The sequence below is a fragment of the Myotis yumanensis genome, unplaced genomic scaffold, assembly GCF_028538775.1.
Source record: "Myotis yumanensis isolate MYYU_CA2020_CCGP unplaced genomic scaffold, mMyoYum1.0.hap1 SCAF_2, whole genome shotgun sequence".
NCBI lineage: Eukaryota > Metazoa > Chordata > Mammalia > Chiroptera > Vespertilionidae > Myotis > Myotis yumanensis.
The window spans coordinates 85,458,945-85,473,769 of NW_027223753.1; the positions used below are offsets into that span (position 1 = coordinate 85,458,945).

General features: G+C 39.8%; 1 protein-coding gene across 1 annotated transcript in view; it reads right to left on the minus strand.

Moving 5' to 3' along the window:
• SYCP2L (synaptonemal complex protein 2 like) overlaps nucleotides 1–14,825 on the minus strand; it is a 78,110-nt gene that overhangs the window by 26,519 nt on the left and 36,766 nt on the right. The window contains exons 16-25 of the mRNA XM_070403729.1: nucleotides 13,110–13,203; nucleotides 12,544–12,641; nucleotides 11,616–11,673; nucleotides 11,434–11,518; nucleotides 7,812–7,860; nucleotides 5,224–5,374; nucleotides 4,568–4,617; nucleotides 2,878–3,007; nucleotides 1,726–1,796; nucleotides 1,503–1,572 (exon numbers count right to left, since the gene is read on the minus strand). Of these exons, the coding sequence (XP_070259830.1) occupies nucleotides 1,503–1,572; nucleotides 1,726–1,796; nucleotides 2,878–3,007; nucleotides 4,568–4,617; nucleotides 5,224–5,374; nucleotides 7,812–7,860; nucleotides 11,434–11,518; nucleotides 11,616–11,673; nucleotides 12,544–12,641; nucleotides 13,110–13,203 (856 nt within the window). The remainder of the gene's footprint in view (nucleotides 1–1,502; nucleotides 1,573–1,725; nucleotides 1,797–2,877; nucleotides 3,008–4,567; nucleotides 4,618–5,223; nucleotides 5,375–7,811; nucleotides 7,861–11,433; nucleotides 11,519–11,615; nucleotides 11,674–12,543; nucleotides 12,642–13,109; nucleotides 13,204–14,825) is intronic.

Below are 14,825 nucleotides of genomic sequence, written 5' to 3' on the forward strand. Positions count from 1 at the left end.
AAATTGGTTGTTACAGAATAGTCACAGGAGGTAAAGTACAGCATAGGGAATCTATATATATAAAAGCCTAAGTGACTGTTACAACTGGTCAACCAAACGACTGGTTGACCAGTCATTCTGACGCACATGCTCAATGGTCGGTCAGTGTGCTCCCACAGCCAACCTCCCCCCATGGTCCCTCCCCCTGGCCAGCTGGCCCCAATGGGCCCCGATCGCCAGCCAGGCCAAGGGACCCCACCCATGCACAAATTCGTGCACCAGGCCTCTAGTATAGTCAATAATATTCTAATAACTTTTCATGGTGTCAGATGGGTGTGAGATCTATCAGGATGATCACTTAGTAAGTTATGTAATATCTAATCACTGAAGGTGTACACCTGAAACATACATAATAATGTATATAAAATGTAATTAAAAAATAAAAATGATTTAATAAAAGGACATCTTATATTCTAGAACAGAATCTTGATAAAAGAGATAATTTATTCTAGTTACCTTATATTACTAATAAAGAAATAGAGGAATATCAAAAACTTTAGAGACCAAAATGCCTGCTACATAAGTTATAAATAGAAATTAATAAAGTTTAGCATTTTAAGATCTGCTAAAACTACTTTTTGGAAGGAATTGTAAATACACAAATTTTTAGAAATAGCACCACAGTAGGAAATACCAGTCATAGACTTCAAGATGACAAAAGGAAAATAATTTTGCTGTTATAATTATGCTAGAGAATAGTCAATGTTAAAATAGTTATATACCAGGTATATAAATAAAATGATCAATGAATGATGAAGTTCATGGCTTGCTATAATAAAATCTTCATAAACTAAAAACTTCATTAAAGATCACATTCCCACTCTGCAGAACTTGGAAAAGAAAGAGCCCATATCCAGCTTCTCTGTAATAAAAAATTAAATTAAAGCATAAGAAATACTCTCAATTTTCAACTCTCAAATACTCTCAACTCCCATAGGAGCCACTATCTCTTCTCTTTCCTCTTAGATTTACAAGAAATGTTCCCATAAAAAAATAAAAAATAAAAAATAAAGCAAAAAGAGTTCATCACTAAGCTGAGAGGTTGTCAGTCGCATGCTTACTTGGTTCCACTATGTGCCTGACAATGTGGTAAGCTGCAGAATGATAAAGGTGAGAGAAACAAAACCCCTGTGGTAAATATTCATTTGTTTGAAAAGTATAGATGGATATTTTCTAGAGGGTTGCATTGTTTCAAGGGTAAATGATGTTTGAAAGAAAATAATTCAGCCCTAGCCAGGTGGCTCAGTTGGTTGGAGTATCTTCCCGGACACCAAAAGGTTCAATTCCCTCTCCGGGCACATACCTAGGTTGTGGGTTCAATCCCCAGTCAGGAGGCAATCGATCAATGTTTCTCTCTCACAACAATGTTTATCTGATGCAATCTGAATAATAGCACAGCCCCCCCCAAATCTGATTAATTTTTCTTTGTCTAATTCTGCAAAAAGAGTTTAGTATTCTCTCACCTCTGTCTTCCAGGTTTTCCAGTTTATGTTTGAGGTTAGCACTTTTCATCAATGAGTCTTCGTTTACAGTCTTAAAAAAAAAGGCAAACAGGCCACAAATACACGTATATACTTGTTTCCAAATAAAACACAAATGATGTTACATTATCCTTTAAGAAGGAATAAGCCAGTACATTATGCAAATATAACATTAATTCTGGAAAACCCAACAATTAAATAGTACCTTAGATACATTCTGTTCTTCTGAGTGCTCCAGTGAAGAGACACTGCTCAGTGGGTGCGGGCTCTCAAGTTCTGAGTATTATAGAGAACAGTTTCAAGGGAATGAACACACTATGAGGCAACTTCAGGCGCTAACATTTCACTGTCCCTCTACATAGCAAATCTCACCATCAAAAACGATGGGGCACAGTACTAACTGAAAGAAAGAAAACCCCAAATTTTGTATCTTTCACGGCAAGTATGGTTACTAGGTCAGCAGTTCACCTGAGAGGCCCTAAGATGCACTGTAGATAAAATGAATAGCCACTTCCTTCAATTAGATCAGCACTTTTAATAGATGTGATCTGGCCCCAAATTCATGGGCCAGGATTCTACTGCCTCAACACTGTGGTCCCTCTCCTTCTCTCTCTTAGTTCCACTCCCTTATTTCCTCTTAGTCTCTACTGCTAATTTTCCTCTCTCCTTGTTTCTTTTCCTTCCTTCTTTCCTGCCAGTGGCAGCCAAGCTGAAAGGTTGTCATTTGCCTTTCTTGGTGGCATTATGTGCCTGGCAGTATGGTAAGTAAGCTGCAGAATGATAAAGGTGAGAGAAACAAAACCCCTACTCTTACAAGTTTAAAAGATGCAAATAGTTTCAATAAAATACAGTGGTGGTTAAGATAAACCCTATAGGTCAAGGGCTGGCAAACTCTGGCCCCTTATGCCGCTTCTGCTGCCTGGTTTTATAAATAAAGTTCTATAAAATCACAGCTAATGCCCATTGACTTACATCTTATCTGTGGCTGATTTTGTGCTGCAACTGCAGAATTAAATAGTTGCAGCAGAAACTATAGGGGCCAAAAAGCAAAAAAATATTTACCATACAGTTCTTTACCAAAAAAGTTTACCACTCCCTGCTAGCAAGTCATCATTTGAGTTTCTTATTTCTTTAAAAGAGAACAAAGCATTCATTTATACACAAGCTGATCTCAGCTGTTAAAGTAAAATTACAACTTAATCATCCTCTATCTTTTGCCAATGAGAATATTAAAGAGGAGAACAGCATATTTTCACACTTTCTTTAACAGACAGTAAAAGAAAAACATTTTATTTATTTCAAACTACCTTTCCCAAAATACAACTGTTTTCTATATAAATCAACAGAAATCAGATACCTGTTTTCTGGGCAGAGGTTTCAGGAATTAAATGGGCAGAACTACCCTGAAATTTTGTTTCAGAAATTTTTGGATGTGTGGCGTCATTTTGCCTGGAGGCACCTTTCCACAATGGTGTTAAAAGTTTAGCCTAAAATATAGTACATTTTAGAAGTGTTAACATTCATAACCACTCAAGACAAGTCATCAAAAAGTTCTAAGGCATTTCCAATATCCTTTTTAAAAGTTTAAGTGTTGGATTTGCTCCATTTGAAATGCCAAGACTATAAGATCCCAGAGTTGGAGCACATTAGGTCATATATCAATTGATAATTCTAAATAAAAAATAACTCAAAGTCAAAATGTGGTCCCAGCCCACGGCATCAGCAACACCTGGGAACCTGATGGAAATGCAAATTCTCAAGCCTCATCTACTCAATCAGAAACTCTGGGAACGAAACCCAGCAACCTGCATGTAACAAACCTTCCTGGCCATTCTGATGACCGCTGTTAACCACTGCTCTAAATCAGGTTTTGGTAAATAGCATTTTATTTGAACACAACACACCCATTTGTTTCGGTTTTGTCCAGGGCAGCCTTCGTGTTACAATGGCAGAGTTGAATAGTTGCCACAGAAACCATATGGCCCACAGAGTTGAAAATATTTACTCTCTGGCTGTTTGCAGAAAAAGTTTGCTGGCCCCTGCTCTAAATTATTCTCTTATACTCCAACACAGAGAAGTGGATTTTGAATACCACTATTTGTACAAAGTCAGCAATGCCCTCCATAGACTTCTCATCACTTGCACAGCTTAAATTTATGGGTTCTCGGAGCTTTGACGTTTCTTTGGTGCTTATTTAAAACATAAGGTGTATTTACTAAACACTGTTCTCTAGGTCGATTTCTAACGGATAACTCATTGTTTCAGGTTGAATAAATATGCGGGTACTTACTCTGGCTCACAGGTTTAATCTGCAAACGTTCTCTGCCATAGAGGACCGGAGAGGCCCTGAGATGCACTGTGGGCAGCACTCCCCTGGCTGAAGGAGGGAGGCGGGTGGGGGCAGATCGCTAGCTATGACTGGAGCACTAACCACATTGCTGTGGATGCCCTCAGAATCCCAGCAGCCAGACCGGCTGGTTCTCACTTAACAAGAAACAAAAGCCAACTGCTGAGAGAGGTAATTCAGCGAAAATTAGGCTTTGAATTGGTCTGGAGGACACTGGTGTTCCTACTCTTAACTACTTTTCTATAAAACAAGGATAATTGGAGGAAATTAAGAAAGTTTGAGGGTTTATTCAATATTTACGTAACCCTGAAGGCATTGCAAAATAAAGGTTTAAATGTCTAAATCATTAAAAGCTTTGGAAGTAGCATATCAACAAACTGAACACTAAGGGAAAATTAAACCAAGGAGTTTATTTTTAAAAGTAAACTCAAAAGAGCACACATTTGCAGTAAATCAGAACAGCCCAGATTTTAAGCACTATTATAATCTTGCAGCAACATCTGGGAACAAGGAAGAAAGATCCTAAGTCTTTACCCAAGGTCATACTAAATGTTTAGAAGTCCTTGCAGTTTCTACTGACAGTGGATTACAACCACTGCTTTTTCTTTTTAAGAAATAAATACAGTTTAACCCTAAGCAGGTCTGCCTGTGCCGTGCTGATGTCACAGGGCACAAGGCAGCCCAGGTCAAATGGACTTACTTGGTCTTTATAACGGTCACTGGCAGGACTGGGAGGGAAAAGCGGCAAGACTGAAAGGAAAGGAAAAGTGTACAGTGGATAAATTTACTTAGGACAAATATAAACACTCATGTATCCCTCTCCCAATTATCCACGTCCAGGCGAGAAGCAACTCCTATTTCCTACAACTGGTTCAGATGTCTGTCTCTTAAGATCCCTTTCTAATGATTCAACATTGTTCCTCACCAGCCGGCACGAAGTCTCAGCTCCAGATCATGTCCCTGAATGTTGGTCCTGGGTCCTCCGTCTGTCCTTGGAGATTTACCTAACTTAGAATGCCCCCCCTTCTGCACACCTATTCTTTTTCCCAGGAGGAGCTCGGGCCCCACCCACTTCTTCCCTGAAGCTTTTCCTGAAGATTCCAGCTCATATCAGATTCCTCTTATCTGAGCTCCCACTCCACTTATCTACAGCTCGGACTTAACGGTTATGGCCCCTTCCATGTTTTTGTACTGTTTCACACATGGACCTTTTGCCTTTTCCATGTAATTGTAGCAGGAAAGGAGACTCCCAAGATCGCATATCTCTTTGGCACCCTCTCTCATCACATACTGAGAAATAAACACCTGCTGATTTACTTGAAAAATGACTCAAAAGAAGACATGTACCAAACTTACTGTTTAAGCTACTTCTGGTTCTTGTCTTTCTTCTACCAGGATATGGTTTTAGGGATTTCCTGTCTTTGTTAATGTCCCAAGATAGTACAGTAGCACTAGAACTTGAATCTTGATTACTTTCCGAGAAGAGGTGTCTCCTGTAATTGAACTTCTACAAACACAGATAGTAAATGAACCCTATTAAAGGGGTGTTAGTACCCACTATGTACAATTAAGCATATCACTACACAGTTAGACAAAAGAGGAGTAACAAGGTCTCTTACATAATAAAAAGGCACTGAAATAAGGAGGGAAGAAGAAACAGATGATTTCATTAGTTCTCAGCCAAGCGGCTGTTGTAAAGGATGACAAAATCCTCTCTAGTCAAATACTTGCATCTGAAGAGACTCGAAGTAGCTGTTTAAAAGCTGGTGCACCTCAATATCGTGCCAACACTGTAACTTCAAAATACTACCAGAAACAACACAAGAAAGTATAACAATGATTTTTTCAGAGACATGCCTGTCTACATTTTAGAGGAACCAAAATAAAAATAAGAGGGTCCTTTTCATTTAAACCTTAAAGCCTTTTGAAATTGAGCAGACCCTGACTGGTGTGGCTCAGTAATTAGTGTGTCCTCCCATGCACTGAAGGATCACAGGTGTGATTCCGTGAGGCAATTAATCAATGTTTCTCTCCCACATCGATGTTTCCCTCTCCCTCTCTCTCCAATCAATAAAAAATAAATCCTTGAGTGGGGATTTTAAAAAAAGAAAGAAACTGAGCTTGAACTGTAAAGGTTAGAGATTTCAGGACAATTTAATCTGTTCTGGTGGATTACTCAACTCTATAATGATATACATATATATACATACATATATATATATTTTTTTTTTAAATTTTCTATTTTTGGATTCATTTTTAGAAAGGCTGAAACAAAGAAACTTTAGCATGAAGTGTGTTTTGACTTTAATAAAGCACCTCTCTATTTGAGCCCTGTCTCCTGTGCCCTCCGGAGACCCGGTCCTGGTGCTGCCATGCCTCTCTCAACAGGGGCTCCACCACTCAGCTCGTAACAGCTCGTTCCCATTTCAGGCCAGGGAGGATTCCCGGGAATCCCAAAGTGGTGATGGTACCTCCCATGCTCTTCTCAACCTAACACATGTCAGCTGGAGGATCCACCCTGTGCCTGAAATGGCAAAGCGTAGAAGCAGCTTAGGGTGGGAAGCAGCGTCACCCTTGTTTATGGTAACACAACCCATAACCTTTAAGGTGGGTAATGGTGAACTAACTATTTTCCAAATGAGTTTATTTTAAATGTTTAGCAGTTCACCTTTTTGTAGAGAAGCTCATGTGTGAAAGGCACTCTGCGAGCCAGGCCTATCTCCATCTTCCTTTTGTGAAAAAATAAAATAAAAAAGGTTGGCGGAACCCCCACATTCGTTCCAGAGTTGCCCAGCCAGGGTCTTGTAAAGGAGCAAGCATCACTTCACTGATTGCACCCAATTAAAAAAAATCTCACAGCAAGGCTTTCCCACTTTCTTTAGTTTTGTAAAAGGGGCTGAAGCCCTAGCCGGCTTTCTCAGTGGACAGAGCATCGGCCTGCAGACTGAAGGGTCAAGGGCACATGCCTGGGTTGTGGGCTCGATGCCCAATAGGGGGTGTGCAGGAGGCAGCCAATCGATGATTCTCTCTCATCATTGATGTTTCTATCTTTCTCCCTCTCCCTCTCCCTCTCCCTCTCCCTCTCTGAAATCAATTTTTAAAAAATTTGTGTGTGTGTATACATATATACATATACATAACTTTCAGGAGCTGAAAGTTATTTTTAAAAGTGCGAGTACCCAGAGCAGCTGTTTTTCAAGTTGGCTCATATCAGGAGGGGGCTTTGAAACAAATCCCGATGCCTGAGCTCTCCCCTGGACCAACTAAGTCAGAACCATCGGGCTGCGGTTTTGTATCAGCTCCCCTGATGATTCCAACCAGAAGATGGGCAGTGGAAAGTGAGAGCCATTGCTAAAAGCAAGCCAGGAAGAGCCTTAACTCATTTGTTTGAAGCTCACAATCTCAAGTTTGTAGAAAATTTCATTTAATATTCATTATAGAGATTTTTTTAAATGCTCTGACTACAGATTTAGAGCACTGACCACCCCAAAGCGGGAGACAAGCTGGCGAGGTGTAAGCTGGTGCCCAGAGAAACAAAACCATGCCACTGACTCAGAGCAAAACACTTCTTTCACTTCATTACCACGTCTGCTTCCATTCAGGATAAATCTCAAGTGTCAGTAGGTCTTGAACCCTTCTCTTCTACTTATCTTTTCTTTAAAAGCAAGAACAGGCTTTAGCCTCAAAGCCTGATACAAGTAAAAGTACAGTTTGATATGATAACTGTTATTTCTATTGTGTTTATTTGGGGCCTTATTATTTGTTACAACTCATGCTAATTTTCCATTTGGAAGTGAAATAACTCCCTTTAAAATAAGTTTAAGATCAATTTAATGGAGAAAAATAGAGATAAAGAGCAGAGCCATAACGGATTTTGAAGATGGTATGCAAATAACTAAAATTTGGGAAGTAATGCCTCCAAACAAGAAAAGTCACTTCATTACCGACATCCTTCTTTCTTGCTTTCTGGCACCCTTGAAAGTAGATTCTTTCCTAAAACAAAATATATCAAATCAGTGGAACTCTACAACCATCACCTCCTCCTTCCCTCCCTTCACAGCCCTAACTATTTTCCCCTTCATATACCCTTTGTCTGATGTGAGCCCCGTACATGGGAAGCACCATAACCTGTGCAGAACTTAACTTGCAATCCATTTCCATAGATCCTCTGCCTGACAACAACTAGTTATTTAAAACAAAACAAACCTTTGTGGAACCCTTCTCTGTCAGGCATACAAAGAGGAAGGCAGGGTAGGACCCGCAGATAAGCAGCCAGTTTGGCAAAGCTGCAGAGCAGTGCTTCCTGTCTGGCACTGCTTTAGAATCCCCTGGGGTGCTAAAAAGATAGCTTTTGTCATGGCTGGGTAGGTGAGTGGTTAGAGCATTGGTTCATGAACCAAAGGGTCTTGGTTCAACTCCCAGTCCAGGACATGTACCTGGGTTAGAGGTTCGATCCCTGGCCTTGGTTGGAGTGCATGTGAGAGGCAACCAAGCACTGACGTTTCTCTCTCTCTCTCTCTTTCATCCTTTCTCTCTTCCTCCCTCCCTCCTTATCTCCCTCCCTCCATCCATCCATCCCTTCCTTCCTCTCTTCCACTCTCTCTAAAAAAAAAAAAATCAATTGAAAAAATATCCTCAGGTGAGGATTAACAACAATAAAATCTAAGTGTTGTTGAAGATGTGGAAAAATTGGGACCCTTGCATAATTCATGGGAATGTAAATGGTGTAGTTGCTATAGAAAACAGTATGGAATTTCTTCAAATAAATTAAAAATAGAACTATTATATGATCTAGCAATCCCATATATCCAATGGAATTGAAATCAGGATATTGAAGAAATATCTTCACTCCCATGTTCACTGCAACATTATTTACAACTAGAGGCCTGATGCACGAAATTTGTGCACGGGAGGGGGAGGTCCCTCAGCCCGGCCTGCACCCTCTCCAATCCAGGACCGCTGGCTCCTGACCGCTCACCTGCCTGCCTGCCTGCCTGATTGCCCCTAACCTTCTCTGCCTGCCTGCCTGATTGCCCCTACCACCTCTGCCTGCCTGCCTGATTGCCCCTAACTGCCTCTGCCTGCCAGCCTAGTCGCCCCTAATTGCCCTCTCCTGTCAGCCTGGTCACCCCCAATTGCCCTCCCCTGCTGACTTGGTCACCCCTAACTGCCTCTGCCTTGGCCCTCGCCACCATGGCTTTGTCCGGAAGGACATCCAGATGGATGTCTGGAAGATGTCCAGTCTAATTAGCATATTACCCTTTTATTAGTATAGATAGCCAAGATACAGAAACAATCTAAATGTCCATAGATGAATGAATGGATAAACAAAATGTGATATATATATACAATGGAATACTCATCAGCCTTAAAAAAGAAGCAAATTCTGCAATGTGCAACAACATGGATGAACTTGAATGACATTATGCTAAGTGAAATAAGCCAGTCACAGGACACTGCACAATTCCACTTACATAAGGTATCTAAAAGAGTCAAACTCACCCCTGGATGGTTGGCTCAGTTGGTTGGAGCATAATCCCATACACCAAAAGGTTGTGGGTTTGATTTCTGGTCAGGGCACATACCTAGGTTGCAAGTTTGATGCCCAGCTGCGGTGTGTACGGGAGGCAACTGATCTGTTTCTCTCTCACATCAATGTTTCTCTTTCTCCCACCCCCTTTTCCCTCTCTCTCTAAAATCAACAAAACATATCCTTGGGTGAGGAAATGAATGAATGAATGAATGAATGAATGAGTCAAACTCACAGAAAGGGTGAATAGGATGGTGATTTCCAGGGGCTGAAGGGAGGAGGAAATGCAAACTTGCTATTCAACAAGTATAGTTTCAATTACACAAGATAAATGAGTCCTAGAAATTTGTTGTATAATAATGTGCCTACAGTTAACAATATTGTTTGGGCACATACAATTTTATTAAGAGGGCAAAGCTCATGTTAAGTGTTCTTATCACAATAAAAAGAAGGGCCAATGAACCCCCATTTCCAGGCAATCATTGATCTTTCTGTTTCTAGAGATTAGTTTGCATTTTCTAGTATTTTATGTAAATGGAATCATACAATACATACTCTTTTTTTGTCTGGCTTCTTTGACTTGGTATTATGTGGAGAGTCATTCATGTTGTCTATATCAATAGTTAATTTATTTTTATTTCTGAGCACTATTCCACTGTATGTATATAACAAAATTTGTTTATCCATTCATCTATTGATGGACATTTGGGATGTTTCTAGTTTGGGTCTGTTACAAATAAAGGAAATGCAAATTAAAGCCACATGAAATACCACTAAACTTCCATTGCAATAGCAAGATAAGGAAGACATTACCAACTACTGGCAAGAATGTCTAGCATCTAGAACTCTCAAAAGTTGTTGATGGGAATGTAAAATGATGCAACCACTTTGGAAAGCAATTTGACAGTATTTTTTTAAAAAAATTAACATACACCAACAATGATCCAACCATTCCACTCCATCCCAAGAGAAAAGAAAACATGTGTCCCTGCAAAGACTTATACCTGAATCCTAAGGACTTTACTTATAACAACAAAAAGCTGGAAACAACTCAAATGTCAATCAACAGGTGAATGGATAAACAGCTTGTAGTGTATCCACCCATACAATGGAACTCTACTGGGCAATATAGAAGAATGAACAGCTGATACATACAACATGAATGAATCTCAAAATAATTACACACAAAAAAGAAGCTAGAAAAATAGCTTCTGTTTGATTCCATTTCTATATGATTTTTAAAACGGCAAAGTTATCTGTCACAGAAAATAGATCAGTGATTGCAGTGGGGGTGGGAGGGGTATAAAGAAGGGCAGGAGGGAGGGAGTTCAAAGGGGCAGGAAGAAATTCTTGGTGATGATTGGTCATTATCTGCTTGTGGTCATGGTTCCTGGGTGTAGACATATGTCAAAACTCATTAAATTATACACTTAACATAGGTACAGTTTAATTCATTTTAATTATGTCTCAAACCATAAAAAAAATCACTTGTCTTATGATCTGTTCTTCAGAGGCCTATATGGAAACATGGCCAATTAATTAATGCCAATGATATATATTTTCTGATTGGGGATATTCAATATTTTGCTGCAGAAAAATACATCACAAAAGAAAGCACTGAGGGAATAATAGTAGAGACCTATAGGTCAGGAGAACATTCTACCTTTGCTCTAATCCTACAGAAAACTGCACACAGTGCTCTCTCCTTCTGTGGGGCGTGGCCAGGTCCAGGAAAGAGGGATAACCTGTGGTCGGCAAACTGCGGCTCACGAGCCACATGCGGCTCTTTGGCCCCTTGAGTGTGGCTCTTCCTAAGCCTTAGGAGTACCCTAGTTAAGTTAATAACAATGTACCTACCTATATAGTTTAAGTTTAAAAACTTTGGCTCTCAAAAGAAATTTCAATCGTTGTACTGTTGATATTTGGCTCTGTTGACTAATGAGTTTGCCGACCACAGACCTAGACTGTTGACTTGTGCATTAACTAGTCACATTAACAGCAATCTACATAATTTGTTAGTTTTGAAAATCATTTACCTGGATTTATCTTTTAATTTAGGAACCAGGATTTTTCCTGATTGCTCTTGTAAATCTGAAGAATACTCAAGTTTTGAAGGAACTTCTAATGGGAATTAAAAACAAAAAAAAGTTTCTCAATTAAATATTTAAATATAAAATACCATTCAAGACTTATTTATGATAGATTAAAAAAATCTGACCTTGTTGTATATCACCCAGTTTCAATTTTTCAGGTGAACTATCAGCTATCTTTGTTTGCTGCAGAAAAAAATATGGGTTTAATTATGGTGTCTTTGAAGCCCTCTTTTATCATTCTTTTGGAGCCACCTTCAAAGAAAAGCATTTCCATTGAATACTAAGATACAAGGCTCTTTATTTATTAGAGTTGGCTATTCTAATAAATTGATATTCATTCTCAGGCGAAAATTTGCCACTATCAAAGACAATCACAGCATTCCAAAGTTACTCAGGGAAACATCAAAGGAAGACTTACAAAAACTGTCTTTAATAGCATCAAAATTGTTGGGATAAATGCATAACCTGACAAGGAGACTGACTATCTGAAGGAGTAATCTTTGGTGTGTTTGTTTTTATAAAACCATTACAATGCCATCGCACTTCTGTATGATGTGTCCAGATAATCAAATATAAGCCAAGGAGAAGGGGCAGAATACCTATCCATGCTAAGCAGTGTGTTAGGTGCTGTACACACATTCTGTTTTTGATCGCAGAGATCCACATTGAGAACCAGCTATCACCTCTGTTTTAGAGATGGGAATCTTCAGGCTCAGTGATGTTAGGAAATTTGTCCAAGTTCCCACAGGTAGTAAGTAAAAAACAGGTATATCCCCAAAGATTAGACTCCTTTCCCAACATCTCAGTCACCAGATCCCAAATGAGGGAATGAGGCGGAGCCCGCCAAGTCACTCATTCCATGCGAGAGCCAAGTTGAGAGAAAGGAGAGATCACATAATCGTGACAGGCAAAAATAATCTAAAGGAGGGGATGCTCAAACCAGAGACAGACGGTTAACCTGGAGAAAATGGACTACAAGCAAGGAGAGTGCTTCCACCTGTTGGCATCCTAGTGGACACAGTTCAGAATCTTGCCCCCCACACTCATACTCACAGAAAGCTCAGACTGGTCGTTTAAGGGGATAGTTATTAGGCAGTAGTCAACTTCGGCAGGTGTTAACGCTGCCAGCTTGGTGGATTCTTCTGCCTGGTCTATCACATTAAGAAAAGAGCATATAAAGGTGATCACAATATCCACGCACGACAGTGGGCACTCTCTCCAAGTGCTCTTCATGGGACCCTCAGTGTAGGGACACACCATATTTTGGTAAGAGCTGGTAAATCTATAGTGGCTATAGAAAGCAGCCTGGAGCTGTAACTCATAAGGGGAATGTGATGTGTGTGGGGTCAGCTTTGTAGGTAGATGCTCCTGCACACCCTGTCTCCTGCTGCCTGCCACCCACATCATGTTTTCTCCTTTATTTCCAACTGACCCAGAAGAGAGACTGTATCAGCTGGGCAAAATGATTCAAGGTTCTTAGCAGTTTTCTTTCTCCAAAGGCACAATAATACATTTATTACTCTTATATGATCACAGGTTTTCAGTGACTTCTTCCAAGTAAGGTTTTATTATTTTTATAGGGTATTCAGAGTATGAAAATTTGTTATTTCCCAATATACCTGTCTCTCTTTTGTGGTTGATAGGACTCTCAGGTTCTTCCTTTACAAACTTATCAAGAAGTTGTGAGGAGATTTTTATCTGGTCAAACAATATCTGAAATGCAAGCCAAAAGCCACATGACTTTTAAAACCAGTAATCTTTTTTTTTTAATTTAAGGAAAATTTAAAGCTCAGAAATAGCATATGAAAAATTAGAAGTTGGTCTTCATTTTGAAGGATCATTTCACTGTTTCCAGCTTCTCTGCCTACCTCCTCCTTTCAGAACCAGCTCTGGTTGACCACTTTCCCGCTCTCAGTCACTCCTACTCTGAAGTTGTATCAGCCTTTGCTTCCTCTGTCCCAAGTCTGACCCCTTGAGCTTTACTCAGGGACTGAAGCTCTCAGGATGAGTCTGCTGAGTCCCCACCTGCAGGCTCTCATCATCCCCACCCCTTCCTCACAGGGTCTTGTGATCGAGGAACTGTGGCTTAGTGTGCAAAGCCCAATTTTCTCCCAAAATATTTTATTCATTTTGTGAAATGTGGAAATACATATAATTCTGATGTTTTTCATGAATGAAGGCAAACCTACAATGTCAGGCCAACTCATATGAAGTATGATGGAGGAGGTGTTTTTTTTATTAATTAATTGATTCTACTTTTATTTCTCATCTTCAGCCATGAAATGGTCTTCTCATAGGTAAGTCTCTGGAAACTATATTTGCAGAGCACTTTAGCATGTATAGAATGATTCTATATACAACTCAAAGCCAAAAAGAAACCAGCCTAATACATACTCCCTGAGGTCTCTGACATTTTAATTCCACCCCTACTGACCATACCATAGTGTTTTGTATCTTCTTGCCACAAATTTCTTTGCCCTGCCTACTGTCTATGATAGAGAAAGGCTCCTTGTTTTGTGGATAAATAGGAAATATTATACTCAGCAAGACAGAGACCATAGCAGTCTACACAAGGCTCATCTCATTTCCACAATATAAGACCAGTAGATAGAACTGTTGAAAAACTTCCAAAAAGACCCTATTCCTAGTGATTCCCCTCATCCTCAAGGAGCTCAGTGATAAGAAAGTGCCAAGAAGTCCACAGCAAGTATCCTCAGAATTTCTGGAAGAATATGGTTAAGGAGGTGTTATCCTAGAAAAATTTTCAACTGTTCAAAATAAATAAAATTAAAGCTTTTTGAGACACAAAGAGGCTTTGTGTCCTATGTAGTTAAGACAATGATAACTGAAAAGGAAGAATTGGGATTAGAACTCACAACTATTATGATCTGCAAAAGATCAATCCTTCTGCTTAATCAAATATTCACATCAAAACCCAACAAGGAGTTCTGGTTCAAGATGGCAATGTAGGAAGATCCTAAACTCACCCCCTCCCACAGACACACTGATCTTCAGCTACACATAGTACAATTTCCTCTGGAGAAAAAAAATCTAGCTGAATGATTCCCATAGATTAGGTGCACAAGAAAAACCCGCATTGAAGCAGGCAGGAGATGTTGAGACACAATCTCACCATACACCTTACCACTTGGCAACCCACAATCAAGAAGGAACTCAAAACCCCAATTTCTCCTTGAAAAAGAGAAGAAACTCTGGTACCCCAACTTTTAAGACCTGCATCTGAGAGACAAGCGCCCCCCACCCCCGGCAAGTATCTAGTTTTGAAAGCCAACAGGACTAAAGTCCATGAGACCTATAGGCTGTAACAAACTGCA